This window comes from Puntigrus tetrazona, chromosome 4 (assembly GCF_018831695.1).
Source record: "Puntigrus tetrazona isolate hp1 chromosome 4, ASM1883169v1, whole genome shotgun sequence".
Classification (NCBI taxonomy): Eukaryota; Metazoa; Chordata; class Actinopteri; order Cypriniformes; family Cyprinidae; genus Puntigrus; species Puntigrus tetrazona.
This window is the reverse complement of record NC_056702.1, coordinates 10208785-10221534: the sequence shown is the minus strand read 5'-3', so window position 1 is coordinate 10221534 and position 12750 is coordinate 10208785. Positions and strand designations below refer to the sequence as shown.

The 12750-nt window shown below is 38.3% G+C and overlaps 1 protein-coding gene across 2 annotated transcripts in view; it reads left to right on the top strand.

Annotated features, from left to right (window-relative positions):
• The window catches only part of cacna2d1a (calcium channel, voltage-dependent, alpha 2/delta subunit 1a), a 62354-nt gene that overhangs the window by 42812 nt on the left and 6792 nt on the right, over window positions 1-12750 (top strand). Inside the window, exons 15-33 of one of the 2 annotated variants that reach the window (XM_043238013.1) lie at window positions 56-145; window positions 233-304; window positions 381-461; window positions 1430-1504; window positions 1949-2020; window positions 2557-2628; window positions 3251-3312; window positions 3713-3789; window positions 4329-4352; window positions 6875-6883; window positions 7601-7661; window positions 7760-7854; window positions 10098-10179; window positions 10398-10463; window positions 10554-10663; window positions 10759-10821; window positions 11031-11098; window positions 11240-11278; window positions 11919-11990. In XM_043238013.1, coding sequence (XP_043093948.1) covers window positions 56-145; window positions 233-304; window positions 381-461; window positions 1430-1504; window positions 1949-2020; window positions 2557-2628; window positions 3251-3312; window positions 3713-3789; window positions 4329-4352; window positions 6875-6883; window positions 7601-7661; window positions 7760-7854; window positions 10098-10179; window positions 10398-10463; window positions 10554-10663; window positions 10759-10821; window positions 11031-11098; window positions 11240-11278; window positions 11919-11990 — 1290 coding nt within the window. The remainder of the gene's footprint in view (window positions 1-55; window positions 146-232; window positions 305-380; window positions 462-1429; window positions 1505-1948; window positions 2021-2556; window positions 2629-3250; window positions 3313-3712; window positions 3790-4328; window positions 4353-6874; window positions 6884-7600; window positions 7662-7759; window positions 7855-10097; window positions 10180-10397; window positions 10464-10553; window positions 10664-10758; window positions 10822-11030; window positions 11099-11239; window positions 11279-11918; window positions 11991-12750) is intronic. The other variant, XM_043238014.1, reaches the window with a different exon arrangement.

Sequence of the window (12750 nt, the reverse complement as noted above, 5' to 3'; positions counted from 1 at the left end):
AAACGTGACTTCTGTGACTTCAGGCACGATAGTAACCAGCGTCCTTTCCGTGCAGGAGTACCTGGATGTGTTGGGCAGGCCCATGGTGAAAGAATACAAGAAAGCTAAAAGCGTGCAGTGGACCAACGTTTACGTGGACGCTCTAGTACGACCGATCTTCTGCAGCGTATGCGTATGTGCTACTGAGTATCTGCGGCACTGAATAGCTGTTGTGTTTGTGTTTGCGTTGCAGCAATTGGGCCTTGTGATTACAGGCACCCTGCCAGTGTTCAATAAGACCAGGAGCAGCCAAGTCAAGAACAAGGTGGAGTCGCTGAATCGATGTCTTGTGAATCAGATGAACCGCAGTCTTGTTTTAACGTCCTCGCTATCAATTGCAGAGCCAGAGCCAGTTGATTTTGGGGGTGATGGCCGTAGACGTGTCTCTGGGTGACATCAAGAAGCTGACTCCACATTACACTGTAAGGCGTGAGAGCGTGTGGGCGCCATCCGCACTTCTTAATTTACGACCGCCGGTTTGCAACACCGAAGAGCTTTCACAAGCATCGCGCTGACCTGGAGCAGCTGGGTCATGTTACGCATTCCTTCTGTTTAGTAAATCTTGTTGTGTTTTTTTCCTTTTTGTTTTCAGTGCCAAATTAATTTCGAGGGGTAATTTTATGTTGATATTAAACGATAAACGTTTAAAACTTTTTAGTGACTGATTTTGACCTTTTTTTTTTTTTTTTTTTTTTTTACTCGCATGATTAATATCCGGTATTTGTATCGATTTGATTCATTTGAATGTGTTTGACCGCTTTAGGTTTTTTTTGCTTTTTGTTTGTATGCTGCACTGATATTGAAATTTGGTTTGATGCTTTTAAGACATTGCTCAGTTTTTATTTAATCATTAATAATTACAATTAATAAAAACATTAAAATAAAACCACTAATACTGATACTAAATTGTTTAAAAAGTGAATTTAAGCATCAAAACAATGCTATTTAAGCATCATAATAACAATGTTATAATATAATATTAATATTAATTTTATCAACTGAAATTTAGTAATTCTTCGGTCTTTCTTTCTTGACCAAAGCTGTACATAAAATTGCCGGAAAGGCAAATGCATTATCATTATTACTGTTATTATCAATATTGCTATTTTATTTTATTTTTTTTCATTTTAAAAATGTTATCATGCGTTGTTTTTGGTCTCCCGTGTGTTTATGCATGCTAAGCAGCAAAAATTAATAATCCGGGCCTAAACTTATGACAAACTGCTTGTGCCAGCCCGGTGGGAGTGTTTATAAACACTTCACATGCAAAAATGGTTAGCCAGTAATAACAAACGGCATCAGCATGCAGCAGTCTTAAAGGTACGGTAGCAGAAACACCCCATCAGACATTGCAGAACAATAATTACTCTCATTTTTTGTTTCCGTAAAGCTCGGACCGAATGGCTATTACTTCGCCATCGACCCCAACGGCTACGTGCTGCTTCATCCCAACCTTCAGTCAAAGGTACGGACTCTCACTCTCTCCGCCGTTGAAAGTAGCTGCCCGTAACCATGTGTAGGATTGGTTAAGCACGGCTGGAGAACCTTCACTACAGGTTACCATGAAATAACCCCGGCCACCCACGCGCGCAGAGGCCGTCCGTCCTTTGTAATAAATATCATTTGTGCAATCCAAACACAATCGCTCTGTTTAGCTCGCAGACGAAAACGGCAAAGAGAGCATTCATTCGAAACACATGCATGACAATTAGTAAATGTTTGGTCGGTGATCCGCGGGATTAGCGAACGCTTTGCGCCGAAACAAAGCAGAAGCGCTGAGAAACGGTCCCTCATTGGGCACTTCTTCGAGGAAAAAGTGACTCATCTGTAAATATTTCTGCGCGCAAATACGCCGTCCGGTATTGATTTATGGGACTGCTTTGAAAATTGTTGTTGTTTTTGCCTGTAGGATCGCAAGTCTCAAGAACCCGTGACGCTGGACTTCTTGGATGCAGAGCTAGAAGACGAAGTGAAGGTTGAGGTGAGAGCAAAGTGTGGGATGCTTTTGCCTGTAGTGAGGACTTATTAGTGAAAGTAAATCAACGCTGGACCCAACTGACTTTTATTTAATGGACAAAATCCCCTCCTCAACATAATTTTATATCCCACTCAGAAAAAGATAAAACTAAATATGAAATCAGCCTTTCAGATTCAAGATTTCTTGCGTAAATGCAGGCTGGCGTGATTTGATTTGATTTAGTAACGTCCCTTGCTCTGCTGTACAGATGTTCAGCTCATAACAAAGCGATTATCGAAGCGTCAACAAAAGAGCAAAGTTGATTCTCAGTCCTGTGTGATGGCTATAAAAATATCATTTTCTCACTTCACAACCAGATTGCTCATTTTCTCACTTGAGAGCGACTAAGAGGATATTAGATTGCAATAGTAAATGAAAGTAGATCTCTTTTTTTTTTGCCGAAAGCGTCTGCTTTTGAAGATCCTGTAACGTACTGTTTTTACAGCGGCGATGCATCCGTGACTCACCTCTCTGTCTGACTTCCGTCTGTCTTTCTGTAGATCAGAAGAGATATGATAAATGGTGGAATGAATCAAAAGAGATTCCAAACACTAATGAAGTCTCAGGATAAGGTAACCATGCATGATTTCAACAGGAAGTGCTTTCCAGCTGGTATCGTTTCAGAACATTAGGGGTTTTTGTACAAATTTTATAACATTTGTAAAAAAGCAAACCAAATGTTTTGTTTATTATTTTAAATGTTAAAATGTATTTAATTTAATTTTATTATTAGTTTCTAGATATCTCTGCCAACATTTTACTGCATAAAACACATTGTGGCTGTTAGAAACTATGTTTACCTTTATTAAGCCATGTTAATATATCATTTGTTTCTTATAAGAAATGACAAATGGAATATCATACATACGTACATGCATACATAAATACAAATAAATAAATAAAGGCAGACAATCTATTTGGCTCACTCTTAAATGAAAAAAAAAAAAAAATTTAAGACATCACAATTTATGCATAGATTTGAAAACAAATGACAGATGAAAGTGCATTAAAATTGTAATTAGCCACACACACACACACACACACAGACACAGACACAAATCCTCTCCTTTAAATGTTTTTGAGTTACAACCCACCATGTTGAGAACCACTGGGCTATACAGTACTAGTTATTCAGAAGTAAAACAGATAAATAGTTCATTAAACCACTAAAGTGTTGTTTTATTCTTCTTGCAGCGTTACATAGACAGAGGCATCAGAACCTACACTTGGGGTCCAGTCCATGACACAGACTACAGGTCCGAGAAATGTTTTTCTGTCTTGTTTTGTTTTGTTTCTATTATGAGATTTTGTTTCTGTTCCATGGTTTTGTGTTGGGAGGGTATGTTTTGTTATATATATATATGTGTGTGTGTGTGTGTGTGTGTGTGTGTGTGTGTGTGTGTGTGTATATATATATATATATATATATATATATATATATATATATATATATATATATATATATATATATAGCCAGGGGCACTGAACAGAAATTGTACTACATACTTCTTCCTTAAAGGACACAAAGTCTTTTAGGTTTGAATATAAAATATTTTACCGATTTGAGTTGGAATCTATAAATTGCACTTTTAATTTCATGTCAGGAAGTCTACTGCTTTTCGTTCATTTTATTTGTCTTGTGTCTTCTCTCTGCAGTCTCGCTTTAGTTCTTCCCGATTACAGTGTCAGCTACATCAAGGCCACTATAGTAGATACCATCACTCAGGCCAAATGTAAGTACCATAGCTCACATTCTCGCACCTTTACCAAAGAGACTGGAATGGCAGTCTCTTGGCCTCAGAGGCCAGAAGCCGTAGCGTGAGCTCCTGGTTTTTATCCCCTGCAGCCCCTGTCCATTTCACATCTCTTTTTTGACACCCTCACCTCCTCTGGAGAGGTAACAGCGTGGTTCCTTAGTTGTGGTTTGGTTCCACGAGCGCATGCCAGATGGGGCGACGACTCCTGTAACGGCAAAGGGGTTTCACCTTGTGCATATTAGCCCAGGTTTTTCTTCCAGATGCACCTCTGTGCCCATGTTTACCCTCTCGTCCTCTCTCATGTGGCTTTTAGGAGAGGAAAGGGAATCTCAAACGCCCCTCACAGTTCCTGTACAATATTCTTATTCAAAGCTTCTGGGGCTGAATAAAATATTGTGAAATCCCTCATGTTCTTTCCTATATCTTGCCTTCCCCAAAACCTTTTCATTCTCTCTTTCTCTCTCTGTTTTTCTCTCCATATCTCTCCCTTTCCTCTTTTCCCTGTCTGTCTATAGCTTGGAAAGTCTCAGAAAATTCCGGCAAGTATTTTCCTTCTGTATTTCCTTCATAGTGTTCAGTGATACTCACTAGAGATCGGCCGATGGTGCTGTTTTGTGATATCTTACCTCAGATGGAATTGCCATTCAGATTTACTGAGTTGCTTATTGTCAGTAAAGACTAATTTAGACCATTTTATTTGCAGTACGAACCTTAATTATTACCATTTTTTCAAATGTTACAATATGAATGCATTTTATTTATAATATTAGGATCTATTCGTGTATTCAAAAATAAATTCAAATGCATTTTACCACAAAAAAAAGTGACAGACACAAAAATTTCAATTAATACGCTTATATAAATTCACACACATGCATGAAAATTTTTTGTTTATATATTAAATGTATTTATATATAAATAAATTATATGAATGTAAATATATACGTGTAACATATTTTCTAAATATATACTATATTAATTGTGATTAATTGTTGCCCAGCACTAATAGAAAGACATTCTTAAAACGAAAACCTTATAAAATTATTTTGAAACTGAGTTTTGTTCTGTTATTTCTTATAAATAAGCCATTGGAGCAGTTTTCCCTACATATTATAAATATCTGATTTTTTTGTCTTAAAGTCATTATGTTTAGTTTATTTATGTTTTAATTAATTATATAAATTGTCATGTGGTGCAACTTACTGTTTAAAAAATATATTTATGGTACTTCAAGTAAACCTCATGTAGTGCAACTTTTAAAAATTATATTTATGTGAGTTCAAGTAAAATGTCATGCGGTGCATCTTATAAAACATGATATTAATGTATAATAATTCTTGATATTTGTTTAAATCTAAAAATGTTCATTTAAAGTGACCCTACGGCTAATTTTTCCAAACCCCTCCTTTGCATGGCACTAAACTTGATCGACTGGTCTTATTTTATTTTATTTTTTTCATCATGCCTGTAATGCCTGATAAAGCAGTGTTTGTGAATGCGGTGCTGCTTTGTGTACAGCGTTAACTAGGGAAGCTGCTATTTTAATGCTCTAAAAGTAGCACCTAGACGTCAACATGAAACGGCTTGGGACTCGTTTTTTAAAAAAATGACTCGTTTCAATGATTCAGAGTCGACTCTCTCTTTTGAGAGTCAATAAGTGTACACAGTGAATTTTTTAGATTTAAAACAGGACGTGTTCATTCACTCAGAGCTGTGTTACACGCTGCATGAAAGGTAATTTAAAAAAATCCATAACAGGGTCACTTAAACACAAAATACTAACATAAAGAATATACAGATTCAAGTGCAAGGACAATATGGTTTTACTTTTTACTTGATGGTTACACCGCCTGACATTTTTGGAGTCGTTGAATTTAAACTTAAAAATGGTACACTTTAGTTTTTCAAAACCATATGAAACCAGCATTTCTACAAAGAGACATTTCTAAGAACTTGGAACGTGTTTTAAGCCTGATTTTTCCTTATCGGCCTATCTCTACTGCTAGCACCTGCTCTGCGCTTACGGTATCTAAATCGCAGCCACCACGAAAAAAAATATTGCGTAAACGCACATTCGTTCGCTACATGTCTGCTTTGCATGTGTAAATGTTTCCCAGCTGACTGAATCAATTTAGATGTGTTCGCTCTTTGCAACCTCAGCGTATTTGTCAACGGTATGACTGTCATGAAGTGTGACTATCACATTTACTCACCGGGGGACGTGTCTGGATGTGTGTGTGTATGTGTGAGAGCATCAGGAGATGTTTAGTAGATGTTTTCCTGGAGGTTTGGAAGGTGAAACCGCAGAGGACATGAGTGTGACTCTTTGTGCTCTGAACCGGTACTTTTATCTCCGCCTCCTTCGCTCTCTGAATCATCTGGATGCTTTCAAAGCCTCGTAAAGGGGCGGTTTAACAAAATACAGGCCTCGCTCTTTGGAAGGCATGTCCTCTGTGTGTGTGTTGGGTCCACGTGTTCATGTCCAGGTGCGGATGTGGTATGTGTGTGTCCCTTTTTAACTTTAACGGGACAGTGTAACTTCAAGGCATCTAATGTTACTGTTCCGCAATAACAATCTGTACTAATCGCTCGTCTGCCACCAGATCTGTCTCTCCGCTAAACCGTATTTGACCACTTTTTTTGTCTTTTTTTAACCTGGCTCGAGTCTAATGTAAATCAAGCGAAAACACAGCGGCCTCAAAATGCATTTGGACAGTTCGGCCACATTTAAAGACGTTTGGATGTCATCGGTTTTACCAAGTGACGAAGAAGAAAGTCACTTATAATTGTTTTTGTGCATGACGTCTTTTCCCCTCCTTCGTCTGTCGTCTTTCCTGGCTCATGTGAATGCATAATTCATTAACGTTGCTTGTCTATCAATTTGCCACCAGCAGAAAACCTTAGATGAGGATGCAATATTTTTATTCAAGGCTTGTACTGTGAATAAAATATTGGTGATCTTTGACCCCTGTGGTTTTACCCTATTTCTCTGCCTCTCTTTGCCTCCTTTCCTCGGTAAATCGCTCCCTCCTTTCCCTCTTTGCGGCATTTGACCCTTCAGAAGAAGCTGGCAAGTACCGTTTTTCTCTCCCTTTTGTATTTTCCTTCATGTTTGAACCTGGATGTAACATCTGACCTCTCACATGTTTGAGTCCGTCATCTGGTTTCGGAAAGAACAAACATACTCACAAACATACCCACATGCGTAAATATGCAGGAGAACGTGTGTTGAACAATTTGACGAATTTGACATTTTGACATTTTTTTTAAAGTTCAATACATGTCAAGTAACTTTGTAACTACATGTCTACTATGTTACCTATTTATTTAATTAGCAATACAAAATCTTCTATATTTCTTTATCTCAACTTTACTCAGATTTTTTCTTATATAATTGTATCTAATTTAATGAGATTATTTTAATTTATTCTGCTACGTATGCATATATATTTTGAGAGAACACATCAAGTTTCTCATTTTGAACTTTCTCTGTCTGGGCCACCCGTATGTGAGGTCGTGTGCCGAAACAGCAGGGTGTCACAGCAGATAACCGCATTACTAGACAGAAGCTCAGACACATATTTTTACAAGCTGTGGTGCAGCGGCCTGCTGTCTGTAGAGTTGTGTTTCACTGTCAGGTCACTTTGAATGTACCTGTGAATTACGGGGTCTGCTTTTATTCTGTGCATATCTGTATTGCATTATTTTCTTCTCCCAGTAATGACAGAACGTATTTGAAATGTTCTTTGATCTAGCTGATTTCTGATATTTTCATATTTTCTTTCAGTTTTTGAAAGCCTGCACGTGGACAGATTTGAAGAGTATGGATATACTTTAATAGCACCCAGGTCAGTCTCTTAAAGGGGTAGTTCGCCAAAAAATACGTTTAGCTCTTATTGCGCTCATTACTTTAATTCTGCTAAATGAATCTTTTTCTGTGTTTTAGAGACTACTGCGCGGAGCTGAAATCTCAGACGGACAACAACACACAGTTCCTCACAGACTTCATTGAGTACATTGACACAAATTCCCCGTACCACTGTGAGTATCTTCCGGATCTTTCTGGGACGCTGGTTCAAATCCACTGGGGTCATGGATTCATACCGCTAGTTTAAAGGTTCAGAGTTCATTTCAAGAGCTGCTCGGGGGTAGCAAGCAGACGTAATCCTGATTATAATGTTACTTAAATGTAGCTTAGGTATACTTTTAGCTAAAAAAATGCGTTCTTCACATCTGATGTAGATGATTAGTTTAAGTTGCTGTACTTATATTATAAAAGTTTAGGTCCCACTTTATATTAGGTGGCCTTAACAACTATGTAGTTTTACAATTAAATGAATCATTTGGTACAATGCACTTATTGCGTGCATACACGTGTTACTTATATTTATAAATGTATTTAATTACATCTGTTATTAATTTCTGTATTTATATTTATATTTAAACAGTTGACCCATCCCTAAACCTATCCATACCACCAAACCTCATCTTAATACAACATTTTTAATAATATTACGCACATATTTAATTGCATACGTTATATTTCTAAATGATATTACACTTTTTACTACACTTTAATACAGAATTATAAATGCTGCTGCATTATACAGTGACAAAAATTTTTTTATCATAGTGTAACTACTAAATATTGCAATCACACATTTTAGGTCATTTTGAATACAGTATTTTAAATATTACTGAATTACGTCATTCCACATTTTACTACTTTATTTTTTAAATAGCTTCATTCAATATTATAGACGCCACATATTGCTGTTTCATATTGGAGTATAGTTTTTATTATTTGTAACCCGTTTCTTTACGAATATCGCTGTATTATATTATAAAATAGTGCCATTTCACACATCTATATTTGAATTCAGTGATAATACTGAATTCAGTAAACAATCAGATTACTTCCGGTGTGTTTAAAAACATCTAAAGCAGTCCTCTCACACCTTTTCTTGATTCAGTTAGGGTTTGTGTATATTAGTTTGAATCTGATTCTGTTTATTGTTCTCTTGTTGACCGTGTTAATGCTAAGTAAACCTCCTTCCTTTGCCCACACACACGGACACCCCCCTCACCTTCCTCTCCACAGGCCGCTTTGATCTCGTCAGGATCAGTTGGTGCTGCGGTAATCACTCGGTTTGGTGCACATGTGTTGAATGTGTAGGTTTGGCTGTAATACTTCATACCTATGAGCCCACCCCCCGAATTCTGCACCAATTACCCGGTGTGAAAGAGGAAAAGCAGGACATGTCACAGGGGGGAAAAAAGAGGGAGAGAGAGAGAGAGAGAGAGAGGCGACGTGTGCCAATGCATTGTTAAATTAAATTACATTACATTTTTACTACATTTTAATTATTTTATTTTATTTTATTAACCACTAAAAGTTTCCCTGTTACAGATATGCTACAGAATCCATCAGAACAAAAATTCTCTCTCTAAATTTTGACTTAAAGTTAACATTTACATCAAATTATATTGTTATCTGTTTTTTTCACTCGAGAATAAAACTTCCTCGTAAGCACATAGACGATAAAATTTTGCAACCAGCAAAACACAGCACTGTAAACGCTCATTTCTGCGGCTATTTGTCACAGGGGCCTGGTATTTTAAGTCCACTATTTCCTCGCTGTCACACACAGGCGGATCAGTTGAATTGTGTTCTTGCGCCGCTCTCAATCAGGTCCTAATGAAAAGCATGCAGCGTGCAGAGGAGGGCGGAATAAAGTCGTACACCAGCTGCTCTTTTCTGAAGTGTGTGTGTTTTGTCGTAAAGGCTTTTCGGTAATGAACTGCAGTACGATGTTATAAAACACTCTAACGTTCTGAACCTACCCGCACCAAAAAAAAAAAAAAAAAAAAAAACCTTTGAACACTTACTGCCGTTTCATACAGCCGAAGAATACAATCGTGTTCCACGTCTCAGAAAATTAATCTGCGTGTTACTTTCCCGACATGTCTCTCCGCCTCTTTTTTTTTTTTTTTTTTTGCGTCGCCGTCTCCCTCTCTTTTTTATGAAGTTCTACTGCTTTATGACTTTGGCATCGGTTGCCTCAAAGGTCAGAATGTGGAGCCTGTTCTTACTCATGACCAACAGGTGTTTATGCATTTATCAAGTCAAAGGTGAAGCTTATAATGACGTGAAGCTTTGTTCTGTGCCTATTGATCTTCCATTAGATTTTGCTCCTGTAGTCAGACAGTCATTTCGATACTTGTCATGGTATAAGGGTGGCAAGATGCTGATAGGAGTCAGTTTCTTGTGTTTGGTTCCTCAGGTAAGATGGAGTTAATAAACAGACTGCTGCTGGACGCTGGCATCACCGCTGAACTGGCCAAATACTGGAACGAACAGGGGCAGTGAGTTGCACTGAATTATTATTTTAATGTCGATCCAAACCTGTGCGAAGTTCTTGCTTTGGTGGTTTTGCTGCTTTTTGTCATACGGTGAAAGCACGCACCAACATCCAGCTAAGCGTCTCCTTTTGTGTCCCACAGAAAAGCAGCATAGAATAATCCTTCAGTGAACTTCATCTGTTTTATGCAGCGCTTTTTTCAGTCTAGTTTGTGGTTTTCAGGAATGAGAGAATCAGGGCTAAGTTTGTGGCGACAGACGGCGGAGTCACTAGAGTCTATCCTGCGAGGTACTGTTATGTTTTAAAGCTTTAGAGAGGGAAAACCAGCCAGGCCTGTGGGATTTAAACTAAACTTATCGCTCTGTGTGTGCTCCGCAGTGCTGGTTTAGAATGGACCGAACAGGCAGAAACGTACAAGTCTAGTTTCTACAAGAGAAGTCTGGACAATAACATTTACGTCTTTACATCATCGCCGTATGCATCTAATGGTAAGTATGCGTTGGTGATTATTATAGAGCAAAATTCAATTTTTTCCCTTTGGATTAATGGATATTTTCGGTCCCCTTTTTATCGGAAACTCAAGATTCGGTTTTGGTGAGCAGAGCGATGGATCTGAGAGTTGATGAATTCATGCTGAAGCCAGCAGGTCAGATTAATAGACGTTATAGTTTTGATATGGGAATATTGCATAGAAGGAAAATAGAGAAACAATATAACAGCCTGGTCAACGGTTTTTATAAATGATGGACACTTATTAGAAGTGGCCAGTTCAGAAAGCTATACTAATAGTGTTTTGTCGATTTTTGTGTGATTGTGAACTGATACATTTTGAAACTAAACTCATTTTGGTTTCAGTGGTCGGTGTAAAACTGGATAAGCAGACTTGGATGGAAACCTTCATCAACGCTACTGTTACGCCCAAAGTGAGTGCAAGGAATGAACTGCCAGTGATGAAGGTTACGGTTAAATGAACAATAGTCTAATTCCAAAAATGTACATTTGTATATTCAATATTTTTGTGCAACTCTAGTATGAATCTGTCTGTATTTTTACTCTTCCTGCAGTGTATTGGTGAAATCTGTGGGTGCAGGAGGGACGATAGCGTAAGATCATATTTATATGACTATGTGTGTTAAATCTAAAGACATGTTAATGTCTATATTATATAGACTACTATTTAAAAGTTTGGAGTCACTAAGATTGGTCCAAACCATATATTTTTGGCAGAAATACAGTATAAACTAAAATCTACCGTGGTCTCATGGCATAAATGTACCTGGCTGCACTTTTTTGTACATCACTGCACTTTTTATATCAGTTTTGTATTTGTTAACACTATCAGGTAGGGTTAGGGTTGGATTCGGTGTAGAGCATGTTTCCAACATGATAGTAACTTTTAGCGACAGTACTCGGATATTTAACGTAATAACACAGCGATATGTGCCTATATCAATGTAATACAATTTGCCAGGGTCCACGTATTGAACCTGTGTTTTAGTGCCAAAGCATAAGGTATTTAAAAGCGGTGGTGCACAAAAAGTGCACAGAGATGCGTATTTTTTATGAGACCAGGTTAAAAATGGTTGCACTGCTTTTTCTTTTTTAGGATTCTTTGATAAATGAAAAACAGCATTTATTAAAAAACAAAAATCCTATGTAACAAATCCGACCTCAAGCTTAGTTTAAATTACAACTGAATTTACCTGAATTTAAAAAAAACTGTCTTTATGTTTTCTCTCTAAGAATCTGGACTGCTTTCTTCTGGATGACGGAGGCTTCCTTGTCATGACCAATAAGGACCTTTATATCAATAAGGTGTGCCTCTCTTCAAACCCAATCGCTATTTTGCTTCCTTCCCACATTCCCCCTCTCTGACCCCTGGAGAGCGCCCACCCAACCCCACCTGCACCCCGCCGGCAACAGCAGTAGAGTAAATGTTTAAAGTTAGGCTCAGCGAAGGAAACCTATCAGAGCGGAGTGTGTGCAGGATAAATCACGTCCGGAGTGTTTGGCAGCAGGACCGAAGCCGAGGGGACCGACTGTGCCCTAAATCCCGTCTCCTCCCCTCTGTGTGGGCAGACTCTCCAGGGGTCGGCTAGGACCGCACATTCATTACGGCTGTTATTGCACGGGGAGCGGCGGCCGTTCTGTACGCTCTAGGATTTATATCGCCTTTGGACTGACTTATAGTCTCGGATGCACACACTTTTACATTCTTACGTGCAATACAAAGCTGGACGTTAAGCTGTGTGTGTTCGTAACAGTAACCAGAACAGGGGTGTTTTTGGGGGGGGGGGTTTTATTCCGCACACACTCGCGGTCGGTATCACACCTCAGAGATTTTCTGGGCTCACAGACAACTCTTTCTTTGGTTTAAATTATGGTAATGCAGTAGGCTGTCTTAATAAGATTAGAACAGATCCTATTGGCTCCCCTGAGCACGGTGGGCTCCACACTCTTTAAACACACAGCATGAACTTATTTTACAGATTAGTACAGGCTGGCATCCTCGTACCCTGAGTGACACATGCCTGCCACGAAACTCAGCCGATGTGACATCTTGAATAAGAATAGC